The 18,331-nt window shown below is 41.2% G+C and overlaps 1 protein-coding gene across 13 annotated transcripts in view; it reads left to right on the forward strand.

Annotated features, from left to right (window-relative positions):
• R3HDM1 (R3H domain containing 1) overlaps nt 1-10,834 on the forward strand; it is a 79,315-nt gene extending 68,481 nt beyond the window's left edge. For 8 of the 13 annotated variants that reach the window (XM_039701069.1, XM_039700996.1, XM_039701035.1 and 5 more), the window contains 7 exons: nt 1,692-1,795; nt 2,400-2,567; nt 5,652-5,821; nt 6,100-6,250; nt 7,511-7,590; nt 8,346-8,430; nt 9,430-10,834. In XM_039701069.1, coding sequence (XP_039557003.1) covers nt 1,692-1,795; nt 2,400-2,567; nt 5,652-5,821; nt 6,100-6,250; nt 7,511-7,590; nt 8,346-8,430; nt 9,430-9,755 — 1,084 coding nt within the window. In that variant the 3' untranslated portion in view covers nt 9,756-10,834. The remainder of the gene's footprint in view (nt 1-1,691; nt 1,796-2,399; nt 2,568-5,651; nt 5,822-6,099; nt 6,251-7,510; nt 7,591-8,345; nt 8,431-9,429) is intronic. The other 5 variants (XM_039701054.1, XM_039701080.1, XM_039701096.1 and 2 more) reach the window with 3 other exon arrangements.
• The last annotated feature ends 7,497 nt before the right edge of the window (nt 10,835-18,331 follow it).

Below are 18,331 nucleotides of genomic sequence, written 5' to 3' on the forward strand. Positions count from 1 at the left end.
TCCCAGAAAAAGACTGACTTATTTTTCGGAACTTTGCATGGAAAAGATTTAGCTTACTTTGTATTGTAGATGAGGCCTGCTGGCACCAAGCTGGGTGTGAAACAAGTATAGAAACTTGGCTTTTGTTTGATAAATAACTTTTTTTCTTTCCTTTTTTTTTTTAACCTACCTTGGTAGCAGCAAATTGGTCTGCATGTACAGCCCTCCCTGAGTATACATCTGTGCCCCCAGAGCAGCCTATTTGAGAACAGATAGGCAAGTACCTAGGAGAATTCATTAGCATTCATGCTTCTTACAAATTTCTCTTTCTCAAGTTTTTTTGAACTTTCAAATGTGCAGCATTTAAAATTACCTGGGAGCTTTTAAACATGCAGCAACAGTTTGAAGCTTGTTCATCCTTTTGAGAGTGCAGGCCTCAGTAGTATTTGTGTCATCGCCGCATGGTTTTGTCTACATAAATCTGGATTCCTGTTCTTTGTATCTGAAGGTTTTTTAATCCTTTTCTGTTTTATATTTGAGATTCAGTGAAGTCACAGGTAGGCATAATTCCAGACTTTTCTTGAATTAAGTTTGGTTGCTTGATCTTTTGTGTAATTTAGAATGTCCCTCTCATTTATTAGGAATTCAGAGCAAACTAGCAGCCAATGGCAGCATTTGCTTTCATCAGAATAGTTATGCTGCAGCACTTGAACAAGGAAAGCAGAGTGCTGTTCTGCAGGAGCTGAGTGTCAAGCCTTCAGGTCACTGCTGAAAACTAGAATCAGTAGGCAGATCAGAAGCTGTGTGAAAGCATCTTTGTTAGTTTTCACTTGGTTTTGTCTGCTTTAATGGAAGGAATCTTTAAATTCAAATTATATAAGTGACCTATGGGACAAAGGATGGAACAAACTTTTGACAACATAGGTAAAAATAGTAGGTCCAAGAGGACGAAACCTACTTTTTTTTTCCGCAATCTGAAGGAATTGTTTTACTCTCATAATGATTATTTGTTAGTACAGGATTCTGTAGGCACTGTTCTGATTATGGCCCACCAACCTGATGTTCTGGCTGAGCATTAGTTGTAAAATGAATAGAATCTATGTCTGTTACTTGGTTTTCTGAAAAACTACCTGGCATAAATCAACTTTTAAAGTTAGCCTTTTCCTACATTTTGCAAGCAGCTGAATGCTTGGTTATCCCCTGGAGTCCTGTTCCCTCTCCCACCCCCCTCTGGAAAAGCCATGTCCCCTCTGGGCTGGGGCAGAGCTGTCCTTGCTGTGCTGCCCCGGCTGCCCAGGGCCAGCCCCCAGCTGAGGGATTGCATCCCAAATCTCATGGCAGGGCTCTGGGATCTCGTAACCGACACTTAATTCTGCTGCAGTGAGCAAGACAACAAATTGTCTTTTTTTTATTATTATTATGCTGCATGTCTTTATGCTGATACAGAGCTGTGGACACAAAAATAGAATATCAAAATAGGTGAATTAATACAGTTTCTCAGTGTAGGCAGGGCACGTGTTTTTGCTAAGGAAGAGGTGGGAAGCTTCAGTCTTCTGAAGAATGAATGAATTCAGGGTAGGTAGGAATGTTACTGATTTAACATTAACAAAAGCTCAGTGATTTGCAGTACATGTACACAGCAAATGCAGAAGTCGTGATTAAATAAGTGCAGCATGAATGCCTGTTAGTCATGTGCTTTTTTGTTATTACAGTTCATCTGTGGGATATTTGCAGCCTCCTGGATCAGAGCAGATACAGTTTCCTAGAACATCATCACCATGCAACTCACAGCAGCTTCAAGGACAGCAGTGTGCAGGTTGGCAGAACAAAGTTTTTATTGATAAGCTTTAAAAATGTCTAGCTATTATTATGCTGGGTGATTGGATATTTGCTATCAAGGGTTTGATTTAGAATTAACTGCTGTATTCTATTTCCTCTTTTGTTCCATTTTTGAATTTATTTTCCATTTTTAATGGAATAGTCTGCTGAAGCAGATTAATTTGAAATCTCAATTGTTTTATCTTTGAAATATCTCAAGTTACTTCTTAAAATCCAATACCATACATCATAATACCTTGCACATTTACTGGGGGTTTAAGACAGACATGGGAACCATACATTGGCAGAATCACTTCCATCCTTTTCTGAATAGCCAGATGGGTGTGAAGACTTTGAGATTTGGGTTTCTGTTTGACAGAAGGAGTGAGGTACATTTTGGAAGCAGCATAATTGGCTCTTCTACTCAAGAAGCATTCTAGATTTCAGGTAACAGAGTAGGAGCAGTGATTTTCTTGAGAGGAGTTTGAAATCTGAGCATTGTGGGGTAGCTTTTTGACGTGCTGGAAAGCTGAAAGTACTTCAGAGCTGTGTGGGGTGTTTTGTTTTTATGGTAGCCTTATTTACTGCTTTTACTTCCATAGTTTATAGCAACCATTCAAGTCAGAAGCCATCACCTCCTACATTACTGCCACCTTCATCCAAGTCAAAGCCACAGCAGGCTGCTTCCATTGTGCACTACAGCATAGTGTCTCCACCCTCATCATGTAAAAGTTCACCCACTGGTCTTTCCATCATGCAGCCAAAAAAAGGTATATTTTATTGGGGTTTTCATCTAAGCCATTCTGTCTAGAACATGCTGTAAATTTTCAGATTGGTTTCATGGTCAACTGCTAGAACAACTGCAACTTGAGTGCCATCTCTGATTTTTTTTTTTTAATTCTTTGTCTGTATTGCTATTATTGTATCTTTTTAAATGATAAATTGGAATTTAAGTGAAACAGTGGCTCATAGGGGCAGCCAGGAGGCCACCCTCAGCAGGTAAATGTTACTCAGCAGAAACATTTAAGTCAGGTTCAGAAGGTTTTGATCTTCAAAATACTTGGGTAATTTTTAGAAGGTGTGTAAACAGAAGCCCCAATGTGTTTGAAAGCAGTGTTACATAAATCTTGTCAATCCATGAAACCTTTATAAATATTAATATCCAAACACTTAAAACTCGAAGTTCCAGCCATAAAATTGATGATGAACTGGTCAGGAAAATAAGAGCACTAGGGTTAGCCACCAAGCAAGAGATTACAGAACAATCCTGTGACCACAGTGGCACAGGCTTTATTTACTATTAGGGAATTTGATACATTAAAGACTTGCTTGGTAAAAAAGGGATAATCTCTAATTCTACTATCTCAGTATTTTGCAAGCAAGCACTAGATTAAACAACCCTAGATCAATGACCTAGATTCTGCTACAGATGTGGTGTTTCTTACAAACATTTATCTTTAAAGTGTTTTTTGAACCTGTTTATTAGTAAATAGATAACATGCAGTTAAGTGGCAAGATAGCTGGATTAGCAGTTCATGGGCAGGTTTGGTTTCCATTTTGCTTCAAGTTTGTTTGGCTTTAATTCTGGAAGATTGTCATTTCAGAATGTCTAAAGGGGGCCTTGCACTGGTTTGTTTTTCTGCCCTCTTGTCTATCCTGGAACTGCTGGTTTTGTGCAGTTTTGATGGCCTAGTTCAGACCTGTAAACTGGGGGTTAAGGAAGTTCCAGGAAGGAGGGAGCCCTCTGTGAGGGAGCAAATTCTGGGGAATAAATCAAAACTTGTGTTTTTCAGCAAGTGAAGACATTGAGATGCTGAATGAAGGCCTCTGAGGGAGGGCCAATGAGCACATCCACAGACAAGCAGCAGAGTTGTGTTACAGGGAGCCAGACTGTAAAGCTGGGGAGGCTTTGAAGGATTCCTGGGTATCCCTTCTCATGGGATTTGACAGGTCATAAAGTGTCTGCAAACTGACTTATGCACTGTATGACACTTCATTGTGTCAGGACACTTGGTTAGGAAAAGAATTCCATTTATTTTCATTTCTGAAATGAAGGGGAATTAGAAGCAAAAGAAAAAACACGATTTTCTGAATGTATAAAGGTTTCTTTTGCAGTTTAAATTGCATTTTAGATAGACACTCTTTTAGAGATGGTGCTGTAGATGTTTCTGAAAGACAAACATGTTTTTGTTGGGTGTTCCATTCTCACAGAACAGAGAGAGAAATCAGAAAGAGTATGCTAGAGTGTTGCACAGTGAAACACTGTATATAAACCAGTAAGCTGTAAATTCTTATAATTTATAAAATATATAAATATATGCATATAATATTAAAATGAACCCCATTTTTGTGTGTTAGATGTAGTGTGTATAAGGGTGTTTGGTATATCTCAGGTTTACATATAGGGACTAGATAAGTTTATGGCTTTACCAGTGGAAAACATTTGTGTTGTATATTATTCTGATTGTGTAGCAGTCATAAACAGAGTTGTATTTTATTCTGCTGTGCAACACAACAGAAATATTCACAATGTGGCTTTTGCAGGGACTCCTTAATTTATATCCTCTGCTAAAGCTGGCCAGATACCTGATGGTACAATTGCAATCTGTAACACCTGGGTAAAACTTCTTGCATTAAAAAGAAAGTATAGATGTGAAAACATTGTTAATTCAGTTAGCCATGTAATAAATATTTCCAAATACAATTTACAAAAGCTAGTGTAGTTTTAATGTTATGTGTTTCTTATTCTACATAGTTTGGTTTGATTTTTGAAGAAGCCTCTTTCTTTTTGTGGAGCCCAGGGGTACTGAAAACAACAGCCCATTATAAAATACACCACCAGATGAATGCATTTTATAATCTGTACCTTGATGCTGTGACGTGGCAGTAAATGGAGAAGACTGCAGAATCCTGCTTTCTGGATGATTAAATGATGTTTAAACTCTGCGTTTTAATCATGGTTTCTGAGAAATATTGTAAAAAGTGGGTAGAGCAGAGAAGGAAATTGCAAACAACCATTTACAAATAAAAAGGGCATTACTTAAATTACTTGGGGCAGAGGGGGGAGATGGTTTGTCTATTGGGCAGCCTCTCCTTACAGCTCCTGTGCAACAGTGCTGCATGTTGAGGTGTTCTCCCCTGACTCTGGAGTTTCTGTGGCTGCCACAGGACACAAGTGGGACAGGGTGTGGGGATCAGTATCTGCCCACAAAAGCATGCCTGGGGAGAACTTGTGAGGGTAAGCCTGCCTAGACTAAAGGTTGATCCCAGGTCTTTCAGATCTATGCCATCGTATCAGAGAAAACATATGGAGTCTGCATTGCTGCACATCATATAAAACTAGGAAATTTCTATTTTTCAATGAAGCATATTTTCACTTAATATCACATTCTGCAACACAGTGCTCTGGAAGAAGCTGCAGTGAATGTTGAATACTGTCAACTACTAAAAAATAGTGATTTCTTTCAAAAATATTCTCAGTAATGAGTTTCAGTGGCTCCACTATCTCCGTTTCTGGGAAGCCCTCTCTAAGTTAGCTATTGCAGGTGTAGCTGATAACAGACACAACACAGTGCTCTGATAGAGACTGCGGTGAATGTTGAATACTGTCAACTACTAATAAATAGAGTGATTTCTTTCAAAAACATTCTCAGCAATGCGTTTCAGTGGCTCCACTATCTCCTTTTCTGGGAAGCCCTCTCTAAGTTAGCTATTGCAGGTGTAGCTGATAACAGAAGCTACTGCTCCAGTGTTCTAGAATCAGCAGCTTCTTTAGGCAGACCTGTTCCCAGCGTTATTCCCCTTCTCGCGGTGCCTCCCGCGTGCTGACGGTGCCCGTGGCTCCTGTGTTGCAGCCGCGGCGCCGCCGCCCGCCGGGGGCGTGCTGATGATGCAGCTCAGCGTGCCCGGCAGCGCCGCGCCGCGGAACCCGTCCCCGCCGCAGAGGAAACCCGGCAAGTACTACTGTGAGCACCCCCGCGGGCACAAGGCCACGGAACTCAGCACTTTAGACGGAGCTGCACAGGTAGGAGGGGCTGGCTTGCTTCTCCAGCATGACTTAAATATGCATGAATTCTATCTTTTATCAGGAGTTATTTTTGGGGAATAAAAATCTTGTTCTCATTATACTTACTAGAGCCATTTTATCTTCGTTTTCAAAAGTTCTTTCTGGGAATAAAAATCTTGTTCTCATTATACTTACTAGAGCCATTTTATCTTCATTTAAAATCTTGGAAGGCTGTGGGTGCTGTTCAGTTTGTTCAAGTAGCACTTTCTGAAGCACTGAGGTGTTGTTTATTCCAGCTGCAGCACAGTCCTCAGCTGGGCAGCCCTGCCACCTCACCGGCCCAGTCACCAGCACCAGCCCAGCTGTCAAACATGAAGAACATCCGTCCCACACTGACACCTCTTTCCATCGTGTCCCAGTTTTCTAGACCTTTTGTCCCTGGACAAGGTATAGTTTTAGTTAACTAAAATCTGTGTGTGATTTCTATTTGAATGTTTTAAAACACAAGTTATATGAGGATTTTCTGATGAGTTCTGGCTCACTTTAGTAGTATTGCTGTTGAAGCAGAATCACCAAAATTACTCACTCAAACATAATTTAAAATTTCACCTTATCACTCTGCACTGGTACTGTCCCCCACATCTTCAAAGACTTCTCATCTCCTCATTAATGTGTTCCTCTAGCACACTGGCTTTCTCATATTTTGACATTTCCCATTTCAGCATTGAAAATATTAATTAAATGTTTGCTAGAATTTAGCTTCAAGTCTTAACCATAAATCATTAGTTGATAATGCACTGAACTGCATCAGTGCCTGAGCATGTATTTTTCATTCCTCTGTAGAACAACAAGCATGATGGGATGGAGCCTCCAGCCAGGACTGTACCTCAGTTAGTATTTCAGATTATGTCCACCCAAGGACACAAAAAATGCCTTGTAGAAGAATTTCAATCTTCTGCTGCCATGTCAACAGAAAAACAAAAAATAGGGAGTTTTCACTGAGTTGGGATAGTTGATAATACAATTATATAAACCCCTTTATAGTGAGCAGAAGTATCCTGGTACAATTCTCAAACTCAAAATAAACAGGTCCGTTTTACAGAAAGATTTACTTTAAATCAAAACTAACAGAAAATGCTGTATGTCTCTGTTATTGATAAAGAGAACCTTATTTTCTTGTCTTTGTCTTATTTGTTGTATAATCTTTGTCATGGCTTTGTATTCTGATGTTGTAAAAATTCCAGGTGGGCTGTTTGAAGCACACCTCTTAGCTCCCTTAATCTGCTGTGATTACTGAAAACTTCTAGTGCATTGTCTTTGTGCATCCTTGCAGCAAATAGGAATCTAAAGATGGACCTGGCTCTAATCAGGGCTATAACCATGAAATTACTAAATTGGCGTGCTGAGAGGAGCTTTAGACTTATTAAGCTCATTTTGAAACAAAAGGACTTATCTAAGACTGCAGTGAAGAAAACCTTGAGTGTAATCCCTAAATACCAGCAAGTTTGTACCTTTTCACCTTGGGATCAGGACGTGGCTGACACTGATGCAGCCAGGGCAGCTCTGAGTTTTGTTAGCCCAGCCAGACACTCAGCTTTGTGCACAGCAGTTCTGCTTTCTCTTCTGTGTAACATTTTCAGTGTGAGAGGGACTTGGAGGAAGATTTCCTGTGACAGAAAAACCCTTCTAATTACCTTTTTCTTTAAGGAGATGCCAGATACCCATTGCTTGGCCAGCCCCTGCAATACAATCCATCTTTGTTACGTGGACAAGTAACAAGCCAACAGGTATTAAAAGAGAACAATCTCATGAAACAATGACAAAAAACCCAATCCAGGACTACCATTACAACCACCTAAAATAGGGGAATGTGTTATTGCACTTGGAGAGTAATTGAGTGGAAGGTGCTTGCTTTGCAATAACTTTTATTCAATGTCAGTGCTCCCCGTTGTTCTTGTTTGTTGTATTAAAAAGTGAGGAACATTTATCTGAACTATGGCTTTTGGTTTTAAGCAATTCACTAGCTAATTCAAAAGGGAACCCTTTGCTAAAACTATTTTCTTTTATTCAAGTAACCATTTCTAAAAAAAAAAAAATACATGCAATAATTTTTAAACAAAGAGCGGGTTTGTTCCTTTTGAGAAAAACCAACTCAAAATATTGGTGTTAGCAAAGTTGAACATTCTTTCCCTCTCTTTAATTTTTGGGACACACAAACCCCCTGCCTCTGCCTTGCTCAGTTCCACCCAATGCCAGCTAGAGGATATGATGGGTCAGGGGGATGTTCTTCCAAGATGATTTAAGGTGATTTTTTTCCCCCCATCATTGCCTCCCTTTCTTCTACAGTGAAGGATTGAATGTGCCTGACTGTAGGATTATCAAACTCAGTAACTGAAATTGAATGTGAAAATCTTCTCTGTCCCATGGTAGTGCAGGTTATTTTCCAGACATTGCTCTGCTCTGCTTGTCACTGAGCTGACTAGGAATTTTAAGATACTGATGGATTGTCATTGAAGCACTCTCTTTATGTCAATCCTTCCAGTGTCAGCCTGGAAACAGACATGGAAACAGGGGAAAGAAACCAGCAAAGAAGGCTGCTTCAGCAGATCTTGGTGCAGGAGAACCAGGTATAGAATTGCTGACTGACACAGTCCTCCAGAAAAATGAATTATGGTGATGGGCTGGTGATGGGCTTTCGTATGTACAAGAAAAGCACAGGTGGGAAGGGCCAGAGCAAAGAGAAATTTGACATGGCAAACATTGGAAACATAAGGATGGAGAGGAAGACATGGAGAGATGGGAAAAGGGAAGTTAAATGGGAAAAGTGTAGTTTTGAAGGCTGGAGAAAAGACCAGAGAAGTTCAGGATTGGAGAATACTAAAAGAAAGAGCAGATATATCAGTTTAGTGGTCCTATGACATTGTTACTTTAAATATTAATTATAGACACCCCTGCTTCCTTTTACTGGCCTGACAAGTGAAAACAGACAAAAACCACAAATTAGTTTGTGCTCTTTGGTTCGGTTTTTTTTAGTGTTTCCTGTTTTAGTATATTTAAGCACATGGGTGTGGGAGACATACTAGGAGGTCTACAATTTAGCTCATTGGAATTGGTAAAGATGTCATCCAAAGAAAATCTGATGGCATCTATCTTAATACCTTTACTGAGAATTTTTGCTGCCTACTGTCAACTCTTCACAGAAAGTTACAGAATAATCAGTTCTACTAACAATTTAGTGGAAAGGGGGTTTTTTTAGGTAAGACAGACTAGTTTTTTGGCATGGTGATGTGTGAAGCATTACCAGGCAAGGCCAGTGAGATGCTATAGTGAGTTCTGAAATCTGCTGCAAAAGACATTGTTGATGATTTTATTATTTTCCCCTCTTTGTTCTGAGGACCCTCTTTGTATTCCCAGCTTTCATTTGCACACTTGTACAAGTAAGCAAATTGTATTTGTAAGCAGCACTAAATGTGAGACCAAAGGCTCTCTAGAATATCAGGAAGGCAAATCTGTGGATTTGGTATCAGCCAGCTGGAGATACAAGGATGAAATAAGTAATTTTCATTTAGGATGCTGTGTCATTAAGTGCAATAACCGATTTAGACTCATTGTTTTTCTTCTTTCAGTTGTGGGGAAAGTTCTAGAAATTACTGAGCTGCCAGAAGGCATAACTCGTACGGAAGCAGAGAAACTCTTTGGAGAACTGTTGAAGGTGGGTGCCAAGATCCGGTGGCTGAGGGACTCGCAGTGCCTGCAGGCGCAGCAGCAGCGGCGCCTCTGCGGCGACGGCAGCGCCGGGGACTTGGCGTCCACCTACACGGTGCTGGCCACCTTCCCCAGCATGGCGGCCGCGCAGAGCGCGCTCAAGAGACAGAGCGGCAGCAAGTTCCGCCTGCGGAGCAGCAAGAAGCACTACGACTGCCACGTGCTGGAGAGGGCCAGCTCGCAGTAGCGCCGACGCCGCTGCACACGCGGCCCTCGCTCCTCCCGTGTCCTCCCCAAACTCCATTGGTTTGATGTCATGGGGTTTCTGTTCTCTTCACACAGACTCCTGGGATGTTTTGTCACATGACCTTTGCCATTGAAGAATAAATAACCCAGTGAATCCAGCAAGATGAAGAAAAAAATTTACAGAGTTACTCCCAGACAATAGCAAGGAATCATCTTTGCGACAGGCAGCTTTCTGCAAGGAATGCTGCTGAAATGCCCCCTACTTTTATAGTAGTTTTGTTTTATATTTTTGAAATCTTGTATCAGATCCAAAGTTCTATTGTACAGCAGATGTTCATAAAAATCCATATGCAGATTTGTATTTTATAATCCCTTTTCACAGCCAGCACACAGCAGTCCATTCCAAGGCAGGAACCTGAGGATTGGTGGAGGGGAAAAGAGAACCATTCTCAAGGAATTCTACTCATTTTCTAGCAAACTACCCAAGATCTTCCAGTTAACCTGTTCTTTGCCCCTTGTGTGTTTTTTCTTTTTTCCTCTTTTCTTCCTTCTTTTTCTGTTTTTTCTTTAAGAAAAAAAGAATATCATTTTAGTAACTAACTCCTTAGGTGGTCCTTGTCTTTTGCAACATATTCAAACAATGTCAAAAGAAATTACAAGTTTGTACCCTTGAAGAATTTGCTTCTGATCCAGCAAGTTTAATAATTACTAGAAGGGGATTATGAATAGGTTACAAAGAATGTTCACTGAATCACATTTTAATATTTCTTTTTAACAAAAGTGTGAAGAAACTTTATGTATCTTCACACAAGTGACAAAATGTTTGCACTTTAATTGTGTTCCCACCAGTATGGGTCTCTTTCTCTTCCTTTTCACGCTAAGATAATTGTGTTTGGTAAGTGCTGGAAACCTTTTTAATAGTTTAAGTTTTCATCATTTGCAGATGCTCACTGGACATTAAGATTCATTGCACATAAATGAAACAAAACTTTTTTCAACTTGTGTAATTTGCAAGTCTGTACAATGTGTGCTGATGCAAGCCTTTTTCAGTTCAAAAGAATAAATGTTTACAAACACAAACTTTTTCAGTGCACTTGTTTAAGCTTCTAGGAGTCTTCTGAAACCTGGATGAAGTCATATTAATGGCTGGAATCCTTTCAAATGGGAGAAAATAACTTATTAGAACCTCTTAAAAACCACCTGCTGCTCCTCCTCTGGCATTTATGTTATCCAGCCCTTCATAATATTTAAGTGTTTTCTCTGTATAAGTGAAAAAGAGAAAATAATCAGATGCTGTAAGGGACTGCTCCTGATTTTATATTTTTGGCTCAGGAACTTATTTGCTGTTTAGATAAGTAACTACTTGGTCACTTCTTAAGGCTATCATTTGTGCATTTGTGACTTCTGAAACAGGAAACTCAAGGTAAACTTTGTGTTTAAAAACATTTTACGGGGGGTAAAGGTGAAGAATTAAGGTGCCTAAATCATCATTCATTGTTTACACAAATTATTCTATCCCTGAACACCCAAACAGTGATGAAGTACTTGGAGGAAAACTTAGAAAACTGATCTGTCTGGGAATAATGTAGCCTAATAAATTAGTTTTATGGGACTTGATTTTGTGAAATGCCATAGTAACAGGTATTTACTAAATGTCAACTTAGATGCTTCCCTAAAACAAAGGGGAGGATGTTCACCTTCAAGTCCCTAGATAAAAGACAAATTACCATTCCAGCCTGCTTTTCTGAAAGGATGGTACTTGGAGTGGAAGTTGTGCTTGGCTGAGGTTGCATTTCTTGCTGCTGCAGTTCACTGCACCCAAAGCCCCAGTGTATCACTGACCTCCTGCTCTGCACAGCACAGCCAGCCTGACTGTCACTGCCTGCATTCTGCCACTGCCTCTGCTGACTGCCGTGCTGCTTTAGGATTGTGGTTTAATCCTGCAAAAGCAGCTAAGAGGTTAAAGGGCTGTAGGGACAGGTGTCTCAGCCCAGCAAGGCAGCTGCCTCCCATCATTAACTCATTCCACAACAAGATTCTTCCAAGAGGTAGAAGGGCAGGCAGCAGCTGAGAGCTTCCATCTATTCTGAATGCCCCCAGCACTAGATTTGCATCAAATCAAACCCTTTCCAGAGGATGTTGCATGGCTTGCTGCATTTCCCAAACTGTCCTAATAAACAAAGAAAAGGTGATGTGAGGTAAGCATGGAGAATGCAGCCCAAACAACAGGAAGGGAGGGATACACTGGTTAGGAATAAGGCACAGAAAATACTTAATTTTTATCAAAGAAGTTCTAAACTTGAATGCAAATTGCCCTAGGATAAAAAAATGAAAACATATAAGAAGCCAGTTGTATTCTAATCCAGAAATGTTGCATGGCTTGCTGCATTTCCCAAACTGTCCTAATAAACAAAGAAAAGGTGATGTGAGGTAAGCATGGAGAATGCAGCCCAAACAACAGGAAGGGAGGGATACACTGGTTAGGAACAAGGCACAGAAAATACTTAATTTTTATCAAAGAAGTTATAAACTTGAATGCAAGTTGCCCTAGGATAAAAAATTAAAACATGTAAGAAGCCAGTTGTATTCTAATCCAGAAACGTTGCATGGCTTGCTGCATTTCATGAACTGTCCTCCTAATAAACAGAGAAGAAAAGGTAATGTGAGGTAAGCATGGAGAATGTAGCCCAAACAACAGGAAGGGAGGGATACACTGGTTAGGAACAAGGCACAGAAAATACTTAATTTTTATCAAAGAAGTTCTAAACTTGAATGCAAATTGCCCTAGGATAAAAAAATGAAAACATATAAGAAGCCAGTTGTATTCTAATCCAGAAACTGACCCTTTCAGTTAGGTCTGCCCTCCTTTCTGAGTATGTTTCACTCTGTTAAACAGGGATGGTTATGTTATTATTTATGTGTCACTATGAGCCACAGGTACAATTCACAGGACTTTTTGGCACTGCCAGAGGCTTCTGATGTCCACAGTGGGCAAAGTATTAAATTATTTCCACTTCACAGTTGTGTTTATTCCTGGGTTTGTGCTATTTCATACTTTCTCTAGTAAGCAAACAGGATGCAAACTCATCTAACCAAGACACTTTATACCTTCCTGGCCTTTGTACCCTTCTGCCCCTTTTGGTTCCTTAAACCACATAAGCCCAGGCACTATGTGCAAAACCCCTGGAACTGCATTAGTTCCATGGATTTGGATCATGGTCTAGAAAGCAAATAAAAGCACTTTATGCATGTAATAGATGCATGTAAAATGCATTCTTATGTTCTAAACAAATCTTTTAGTGCTCCAGTGCATTTGAGCTTCCTCTCATTTACCATTAAAGCTATTTTTAAAGCAAATAGTAGCAAAAAGAATTAAGTGGGGACTTCCATTGCAACAATAAGTTTTGTTTTACTGAGAGCATGTCTTAACTTTTAAAACTAAGGAAAAGCACTGAAAGAATAAGCAGAAAAGCTGAACAAATGCAGCCATTACCTACTCCACTAAAAGCTACTACTTTGTGATTTCAGTTTTTAATTAACACATTTATATTGTAAAATTCCTCCCTGAATTTCCCTGTGAATACTTCATATAATTTCTGATATTACAGTCAAAAAAGATAATTAAAACTTAAGAATATAAATTTAAGCCCCATACTTTGAGGACTCAAAGCTGGAATTGGGTGGCTCCTTCCAGCACACCCCAAAACATCCTCACAGCCCACATGTGCCTGCCAGGCTGTGGCTGCTGTATTTTGGTAAGGCAGGGAACAAGCATCCTGCATCTTCCCTGGCATTCCTCCCTGAGCAAACGTCACCTGTTCTAATATGAAATGTTTTTCTTTCACTCACATATGCTGAGAAAAATGGCATGAAAAGGAGCAGGGTGTCTATGAAGGCAGAAACTGTGAGCTGTGGTGCACACAGGCTGTAGTGCTCGGGTGTCTCCACCTGCAACCACCCCCAGCCCTTCTGTAGGACATGTGATGTGTGAAGATCCAGGTGGTACAGGGCAGCTGTTTGCAGATGGGCTTTTATCAAAGCACCAGAAGGACTGTGTAGCTCAATGAATGCAAAAAGGTGCCTGGGTACACAACACGCCTTTCCCAGGGAGTTTTTACCTATTTCCTCTCTCCTTGCAAGCCAGTTCCCTCTCAAGGTGGAATGAATAGTTGTATTCTCATCCTATGACACTCATTTGTGCCTTACAACTTCACACTTGACTTGTTTGTTGTTTTCAGTTAACCTTGTGCTAGCTTGGATGCCTGGAAGGGAGTCAAAATTACGACTTTTTATAAATACTGTTTAGCTCCATGATATATTTTTTCCACATAAAATTGGTGCAGGCTCCAAGTTCCTGTGTTCAGCCCTGAAGCAGAGAATGTTTAGATGAAGCTTTGGAGAAAACTGACCAAAACATTTTTAAGTAACAGGTCATGAAAAATTATTGTAGCTGGAATTTTTATATATTTCTAACTATGAAAGGAATTATTTCAATCCCTTCAATCTTTCTACAGCTTCGTTTTCATGAAGGTTCATGCACTGCCTCTTCTCAATGTCCTACTCCTATTCACATTTAAAACATTTTTTTGGCTATTTATGTCAGTAAGTATAAAATTAAAATGCACAATGTTAATGTGACTTCATTTTGGAAGCTTCATTTCTTGGGTGTAGACCAGAACCCTTAAAAGGACCTGATTTCCAGGGCAATCTGAGAATTAAGCCCCTGTGAGTTCTCTTATTCTGGAACCTAAGAGCAAAGTCTCCATCCACATCCAAAACCTTCAGTGGAAATTAAGTTGCCTCTTGGATTACTTGAAAATGTGTGCAATTATGTTCTTACCATGACGTGTATGAGCCTCCTCTTACTTCAGTGTCTGCCCTGTGTCCTCAGACTCACAGGGCCAGGGTTTGGCCCTGACTGTTCAGCATCCCTCACTACAGGGTTTAGTTTTTATCCTGCTTGCAGCTACGTGACGTTCCGCGCTGTCTGTCAAAATCTGTTCAAAGTGGAACCTGCTGAAGACATGATTAAGCATTAAAACTTGGTCCAGGACACAAACACTTCAGTGTTTTTTGCTGCTATTTTTTTCATTTTCCAGTCTCACTGGTCAAGCTCATGCACTGAGTCATTAAAAGGGATGCTTGCAGCTGTAATGGACTGTGCCTGCACTTGGGAAGAGAATCCAGAATGTCAGATGAGCCTGGTGCTGTAAACCAAAGAGCTGTAGAGGACAACCTGTGTGTCACTGGCAGCTGTATGCTTTTAACACTGGAATAAGTTATAAAAATAAACTGTGTTGCTGTGGATAATGCTTAACAGTGAGGTTTATTCTTAATTGAGCTCCCGTGTCCCAGTTAAGTGGGAATCTGAACTAGCTGGGAGTGCTGACAGCAGTGGGATGTCTCAGACCAGGTGAGCACAGGTGGAAGGGACTGGGATGGACTGGCCCCAGCACCAAGGGGTCAGTTACACTTCATCTCCCAAAATTACCTGGCAGCTTAAAAAGAACATTCACAAGCAATATTGCACATCATACTTCAATTGCAGTGGCCTCAGTTTGAACTTCAGAGGGAGAAGCTGGCATTCTGCTTTTTTCTCATATCCCAACTTTTGCCCTAGTTTTAGGGTTAATTAGCTTTGCCCTTTTGGTTTTCCAATGTAGTTAATGAGAAACATCATTATTAAGTGTGCTCTGATAGTCTACCACACTGATTTATACAATCTGGGAAATACACCAGACCTTGACTCCACAGTTGCTCAAATTTGCTGACTTTTTACTTGGCTTAAACTGATAACTTTGATTTGTTAATTAACTGCTGATTTAGGGTGAAGCAACAGTGCAATTTAAAACAGGAATTCCCTAATAAAGACATTTTCCATTTTGATCCAGATGGATGTGTTCTAGTTTTGGGGAGAAAAAAATACTCTCTTAGAATGCAAATTACTGCCTTGCATTGTATCCCATGCCAGTAACTGAAAACACGTAAGACACCTCCCTAAAAGAACTGAATCCCAGGTAATGCTCCAGCTGTCAAACTATTTTTTCTCAATAAAATTTTCTACTTACTAGTTAGTTATCTGGCCTTTTTCTAGGCCCACAAACTGCAGACCTCTGTTGTTTCCAACATACCAGTGCTAAAGGCTCTCAGATGAACAGCAAAGGCATATCCAACAGTGACCCTACAGCTGGAGAATTCCACTTCTTGTGGTTGAGAATGTAATATAAAGAATTCCTGAGGATCTAAGAGATTGTACACCTTCACAAAAATTACATGTCCAGTCAATAGTAAGCCCTTCTTCCTTGTTTCAAGTGGTATGGAAGAGTTTGAAAATCATATTTGCAAAACAATTTTCAAAATATAGAGTGTTCAGCATTTCACTCACCCCTCTCGTGAAATTTGGCTTCCAACTTAGGGTGTAGTAAGCCCTTCTTTTTCTTCCTTGTTTCAAGTGTTACGGAAGAGTTTGAAAATCATATTTGCAAAACAATTTTCAAAATATAGAGTGTTCAGCATTTCACTCACCCCTCTCGTGAAATTTGGCTTCCAACTTAGGGTTCCAAATCCGATGCATACAGTGTTCAACATTTCACTCACCCCTCTCGAGAAATTTGGGTTCCAAATCCGATGCAGTAAATGCAAACTACATTGCTGGAAATGCCAAGAGAATTAGTGCAACACATCCAAATTTATTAGAGAATTCAAGATACACCTTACAACCTAACCTCCTCCTCTAAATGCACTTGTGTAACAGAGATGTCTCTCTGTTCATCTCCAAAAACAAATTTAGTTTGAGACTATCCAACCTTTGTCATTGCCCTTAAATCTGTTTTGTAACATAAAGAAAATACAAAAATATCTGATTTTTTTAAATCCATCTCAGAACCATGTTCTGATGGTATTTCTTTAAGAAACTTGCATAGGCACGACACACATGCAAAGCTTACCCAGTGAGGATTACTGTGACACAATTTCTACATGCTGCACCTTGGGAGAGGTAAAACAGATTTTGTACACTGTTGTCAACACTGATTTGCTTCCTTTTCCCTGTAAGTCTCAAGGATTTTTAGTTGTTGTTATCCAGTTACACAAGGTATGACAGTGAAAGATTTCCAGACTGAGAGACTGTGTGTTTTTTGGCCTTTCAGTATTTGAGTACCTGCCTCAGCAAGTTACACTGTAAATCTGAAGGATTTTTTAGTTGTTATTATCCAGTTACACCAGGTATGACAGTGAAAGATTTCCAGACTGAGAGACTGTGTGTTTTTTGGCCTTTCAGTATTTGAGTACCTGCCTCAGCAAGTTACCCAGCACACAGTCACAGTCCCAGTGGTGTTTTAGAAAAGCTCAAGTGCAGTGTTCTGTCCAGAATGCTATCATCAGAGCACTTGACATCAACTGTCCTGTCCTCGTTACTGTGAAATGTCTACCAAGGAGTGCCTCCTCCTGTGCCAGCACCTCACAAAGCCTGGGAGCACGGAGGATGTCCTGGCTTCACCTCTGCCTCTCGTGCAGGATCTCTGCACACCATACCTTATTTTTGTTCTATTTAGCATGGATTTCTGTCATTTCCTCTGTCGCTCTTCCCCCCAGGGTGGGTGCTGGGGCAGGAATGGCTGTGCCCATCGGTCCTTCAGCCCCGGGTGCAGGAGGTGCCCCTTCCTCCGGCAGCTGCCTCACAGAATCATGGCATTGTCAGGGTTGGAAGGAGCCCTGGACATCACCCAGTCCAACCCCCTGCCAAGGACCAGTGACACAGGAACGTGTCCGGGTGCATTTGGAAAGTCTTGAGAGGGTGACCCCACACCCTCCCTGTTCCACCCCCGATGTAAAGCTCTTCCTCACGCTGAAGTGAAATTCCTTGTACTTTAGTCTGTGCCCATTGCTCCTCATCCTGTCATGGGGCACAACTGCCAAGATTCTGGCACAGCCCTCTTGGTACCTGCCTTTGAGATGCTTATATTCTATTGGAGGTATTTATTCTGCATTACAGAATTACACAGCCAACTGGTTTAGAAAAGAGCTTTGAAATCACTGAGTTCAAACTGACCAAGCACATCAACCAGACCATGGCACTGAGTGGCACATCCAGTTTTTCTTCAAAAACTGAGAGGAACCACGGGAACCACGACCCCACCACCTTGCTGGGCAGCCTGTTCCAATGTCCAGACATCCCTTCTGAGAAGAGAATTCTCCTGATGTCCAACCTAAATCTGCCCTGGCGCAGCTCAGGGCCATGCCCCATCGTTGTGCCGCCGGTTCCGTGGGAGAAGAGCCCGACCCACACGGGCTCCACCCTCCTGTACACAGCAGCAAGATTCCCCTCAGCCTCTTTCTCGCCAGGCTGAGGCGCCCCCGCGCCGCTCCTCACAGGCCGCGTATAAACGAGATCCCCTCTCAGCCTTCCCTTCCCTAGGCCGAACACGGGCGGCTCGCAGCGCCTCTCCCGACGGCCCGAGCCCGTTCCGCAGCGGGACAGCGCTCGGGGCGACGCCGCCCACCGCAAACGCGGCCAGCCCGCGCCGCAGCGCCAAGATGGCGCCGGGCTGAGGGGCAGCGGGCAGGGGGCGGGCGGGG

Source organism: Passer montanus, unplaced genomic scaffold (genome assembly GCF_014805655.1).
Source record: "Passer montanus isolate IOZ18808 unplaced genomic scaffold, ASM1480565v1 scaffold1, whole genome shotgun sequence".
NCBI lineage: Eukaryota > Metazoa > Chordata > Aves > Passeriformes > Passeridae > Passer > Passer montanus.